Source organism: Gracilinanus agilis, chromosome 4 (assembly GCF_016433145.1).
Source record: "Gracilinanus agilis isolate LMUSP501 chromosome 4, AgileGrace, whole genome shotgun sequence".
Classification (NCBI taxonomy): Eukaryota; Metazoa; Chordata; class Mammalia; order Didelphimorphia; family Didelphidae; genus Gracilinanus; species Gracilinanus agilis.
In genome coordinates this window covers 492,347,790-492,352,808 of record NC_058133.1, presented here as the reverse complement: position 1 = coordinate 492,352,808, position 5,019 = coordinate 492,347,790, and the positions used below count along the sequence as shown (strand labels likewise).

The following is a 5,019-nucleotide window of genomic DNA, read 5'->3' as shown; positions in this document are numbered from 1 at the left end:
ATCTGGGAATCAGGAGCAGCTGGGTTCTAGGTCTGGCTCTGCCACTTACCCCCTGATCTAAGAGATCTCAGACAGATCACATTCTCTGAGCCTCAGGTTCCTTCTGTCTAAAATGACTGGAGGAGAGGTTACTAGCTGGAAGGGGCTTTAGACCTCATTCTAGCTAACCCCTCACTTTACTGAGAGGAGTAAATCCACTCCCTCATCTTTGCCAAGAAACCCTCAGATGGGGTCCCAAAGAGACTCAGCAACAACCACAACAAAACTGAAGCCGGAAGGAGTTTGGGGATTTTCCCCAAATCACAAAGGGTGGGATCTGCCAGTCAACAAAAATCAATTAAGCCCCAGAAGTATACAGTGCTGATCTGGGAGGCATGAAGTTTAGATAAGGTCCCTTCAGAGAGATCTCTTCCTCCAGCACTTACAAACTAGGAGGGGCACAGGATACCACCAGAACACCAAAGAGAAGTCTTGGGGCCCCTCAGCCCAGCAGGAGTTCCTTGGCCTGCGCACCTCCAGTTCTGCCCATTCTTTCCCCTACAGAGAGCGTTTGGGGCTATGACTCACCTTGTCCAGGTACTGAGGGATCATTTTAGCCAACGTGATGGCTGTTTGCTCACTCAGCTCAGAAGGCTTGATGACTACAGCATTGCCTGTGAGACACAGGAAAACATACCTTTACCCAAAGTATCACCCCAGATTCCTGGACCCCATGAATGTAAGATCCATAGTATTCCCTTAGCCCCTCCACATCAAGGTGGAACCAGCAAAGGGCAAGTCAAGCTTTTGGACCCTCAAAGAGAGAGAGAGAGAGAGAGAGAGAGAGAGAGAGAGAGAGAGAGAGAGAGAGAGAAAGTACTGACTTTTTTCACATGGTGACCATCATCCCATTCCCCAAGATCCTTGTCCTCTTCTAATCTGAGCCCCCTGAGGTATTGTTTGGATCAGGAAACACACACAAAGCTATGCAGACAGGCACACACTCATGAATATGCCTGCATGCAAACACACACACACACACACACACACACACACAAATACACACACATACACACTTACAGGCTTGAACTCCAAGGATCTATTGCTGTACTATGTCTACTTGGCCCCCAACTTGGATCTTGTCCTCCAAATCTGATCAAACCTCCTATCCTGACCACAGAATCCCAACTCAGACTGTGATAGCTAGCATTTATATAGTATTTACAATTATTATCTCATTTGATCATCATGCTATCCCCAGGAGTAAGTATTATTATTATAACCCTTTTGTAGATGAGCAAGCCAAGGCTAAAGGGGTTGTGACTTGCCCAGAGTCAGACAGCTAGTAAATGGCTGAGGCCACATTTGAACTCAAGTCTTCTTGGCACCACTGAACCACCTAGAACAATGATGGGCAAACTTTTTAAAGAGGGGGCCAAAGGAAAGGAAATGCTCATCTGTCAGTCTGTTTCTAAAGCATCTCTTTCATTGTATTGTATCCTACTCATTGTATTCATCAGATTAGGAATAATGTCCCACCACAGGATAGAACATTTCATGGGGCTGCATCTGGCCCGCGGAAGGTAGTTTGTCCATCATTGACCTGGACCAGTGATTCCCAAAGTGGGCTCCACCGCCCCCTGGTGGGTGCTGCAGCAATCCAGGGAGGCAGTGATGGCCACAGGTGCATTTGGGGCAGTGAATAACTGTAAGGGGGCAGTGATAGTATGTGACAGGGGGCGTTAAGTAATATTTTTTCTGGAAAGGGGGAGGTAGGCCAAAAAAGTTTGGGAACCACTGGCCTAAACTGTTGAAAAGGAAGGGAATAGGCCACAATCTGTTTGAAAGAATAAGGAAGCTGAGTGACAATTAAAATGTAATAGTTGTCATCATTTGTCCTTTGTTTTTGAAGAGGGCCAATGACATCATGGGATCTTGACTTGCTTGTAAATTGGATTTAAGTGAGGTAGAGTTGTACGAAGTAGGATTCACTAGCTCTTCCATAGTCATAGAAGCCCAGTGTTAAGACAAAAGTCAAGACAACAGGTTGCGGTGGATGGCCTATTGTAAATTGGGAAATTTAGAAAGAATGGAGAGGTGTAGAACACCTCCTTTTATGACTGAGCAAACAATTGAACTTTTCTAAACAACTTTTCTAAGGCCATATTGCTAATAAGTAGAGTTGGAGTCAGAGAATGTAGGTTCAAATTCTGGCTCTGTGGTTTTCACCTCATCTGCAAAATAAGAGAGTGGGTGGGCTAGATGACTGAGGGCCCTTCCAACTTTAGATCTATGATCTTAGGAAATTGCTAAGCAGTTCAGCCAAGTCACAAGTGAGTCAGCCAAAAACCAAGCTAGATGGTCTAATAAAACATTTAATATACTAGATGAGACCATGGACGAGTTCTAACTGTTGACTTGAGTCTCACACCCAACTTGATCATGTATCTTATGGCAATTTGACCAAACTGACCAGTCCTCTTAGGGATAGGGTCCTGTGGGCTAGCTTGAAGCTATTTCTAGGGAATTTTACCATGATCCACAATGAACCCTCCTTCCTCCCAGGACAAAACCTAAGATCTGGAGTCAGAGGACTTGGGTTCAAATCACCCAGCCTTCTTAGGCTGCAAAATGGGAGGGTTCAGTTAGATAGACTCTAAGAACCCTTCCAGTGATAAATCTTTAAGCCTATCATCAGAAGAATGGCGCTTTCCCCACCTGCAGCAATGGCGCCCACCAATGGCTGAATGGTCAGATTGAAGGGGTAGTTCCAGGCTCCCATGATCAGAACCACGCCCATTGGTTCTGAGTGGATGTAAGGCACATCATCCTTCCTTTGAGAGTCCTTCTCCACAGGCTCATCAAGGATCCACTGGGGAAGGTTGGCGATTGCATGTTTAGTTTCTTCCACGGCATAAATGATCTCTTCATAATATGCAGGCCATTCACCCTGTGAAGACAATGGTATTTAGGGTGAGATCATAGGCTCTAGGCCTCAAAGCTCATCTATTCCAACCTTGTTTTACAGAATGATAGAATAGAGACCAAGAGAGATGAAGGTATTTGCCTACAGTCACACAGGCAGCAATCAGCAGTGGCAGGATTGAAAGCCAACTCCTGACTCTAGAGTCAGTCCTTTTTTACATCCTGCCAAAAGGTACCAGAACACCCTCCACCAAGTCAAAGATAAAGGGCCAAGACAAACACCCCTGGGAAGATAGCCTGTCTGCTAAGGATTTCCCTGAATGGCTTCTCAGCTAGGAAGTCACAGTTTACTATTTAGGTAGTTAATAAAGGGAGAACACGAAGGAAATGGGCTATTACTGCATTAGAAAAGATGAATATGGCTATTTGGATGAGTCCCTTCCATCATCTTTTATAACCTGAGGTGGGTCAGAGTAGGGGAACTCTAAGGTTTCTTCCAGGTCTACTCTTAGCTTGGCTTGGTTTTTTGGATTTGAGGATGAAAAACCTCCAGTGAATCTATGATCTCTAAGTTCCCTTCTCACTCTAGCTACTATGACTCTGCCTGGATTTCAGTGCCCTCCACTCTGCGATATATAGTCATCCTTCTCACTCAGACTTTCCATTCTGATCGGGTCAAACTCTTTGCCCCAATATGTAGTGGGCTCATTCTGGCCTCCCCATCTTTGCTCTAATTCCTACCTGTGTGTAATCTCCTTCTCACTCCTGTTCTTCTGCCCCGTTCTTTTGTACCCTACCTCCCCCTCAGAGTCATCCCAGACTACTTCTCTTTACATTCTTCCCTCCATTCTGAATTCACTCTAAAAGTTTATACCCCCACAATGAGACACTTTTACCCCATGGCCTTGTAATTACACGGTCATAGGATTTCGAGCTGATGGAGCTTCAGTCCTAAGCCCCTTGAGGGAAGATATGGTTTGCCCATATTCTTCTAGCATGTTCCACAGTCCCTAGGTTTGTGAACTGAATCAGTACCTTGTGGAGATCAGCTTTCAGGGCTGCAGTAAAGTCCTTTTCTTTCTCCTCCATCATCCTTAGGAGGTTTTCCAGCTGCCGTAACCGAAACTCCAAGGGTTTGGTTTTGCCAGAGTTGAAGGCAGCTCTGGCCCGATTGATGGTCTCACTGATCTTACTCATGGTGTCTGAGAAAACAGGACCATAAGAGACAGGTGGATTTTTAGAAATTGAAGCTAAAAATGATCATCTTTTTAATTCAGTTTCATTCCCAACTTTCAGAAAACAAACTGGTTAGACTCAAGCTACCACGAATCCCTTGGCTGTTACTTTCAGAACAATAGATTGTTTGTGACCAAATCTGTGTTTGTTTTTCAAAACCAGTTTGTGCCTGGAGAGATAAAAGCTACCTGAATATGGAAGATTAAAGAGTGAACAAATGAGAAAACCATACAGTTTCTATGTACATTTGAAGTTCAAAAACTCTTGATTGGCTTAAAGCAGAGAAGTCTGTTGGATTTCTTTAACTGGACATCCCACAGACAGTTTTTGAAGCCCTCATCTTCCATCTTAGAATCAATACTTTGTATCAGTTCCAAGGCAGAAGAGTGGTAAGAGCTAGGCAATGGCAGGGTTAATGGACTTGCCCAGGACCATGCAGCTAGGAAATGTCCAAGGTCACATTTGAACCCAGGACCTCCTATCTTTAGGCTGGGCTCTCTATCCACTGAACCAGCTGCCCTCATATACTAGACTCTTTTTTTTTTCACCCTTAACCTTAACCTTCAGTCTTAGAATCAATCCTGTGTATTGATCCTAAAGCAGAAGGGTGGTGAGGGCTGGGAAATGGGGACTAAGTGACTTACCCAGAACTACACTGCTAAGAAGTGTCTGAGTCCAGATTTAAACCCAAGACCTCTCAGCTTGCCCAACTCTCTAGCCAGTGAGCCATCTAGCTTCCTCCTGTTTCATAGATTTCTTAAATTCAACATGTTTAGAACTGAACTTATTACCTTTCCTCCTTCCTAACTTCCCAATTACTGTGGCAGCCTCCATCATCCTCTCAGTGACTCGGGTTCCCACCCTAGGAGTCATCTTGGA

The 5,019-nt window shown here is 44.7% G+C and overlaps 1 protein-coding gene across 1 annotated transcript in view; it reads right to left on the bottom strand.

The window, feature by feature from the left end:
* The window catches only part of LOC123246819 (aldehyde dehydrogenase, dimeric NADP-preferring-like), a 12,680-nt gene extending 8,579 nt beyond the window's left edge, over positions 1-4,101 (bottom strand). The window contains exons 1-3 of the mRNA XM_044675608.1: positions 3,940-4,101; positions 2,698-2,929; positions 568-653 (exon numbers count right to left, since the gene is read on the bottom strand). Of these exons, the coding sequence (XP_044531543.1) occupies positions 568-653; positions 2,698-2,929; positions 3,940-4,101 (480 nt within the window). The remainder of the gene's footprint in view (positions 1-567; positions 654-2,697; positions 2,930-3,939) is intronic.
* Positions 4,102-5,019: the final 918 nt, after the last annotated feature.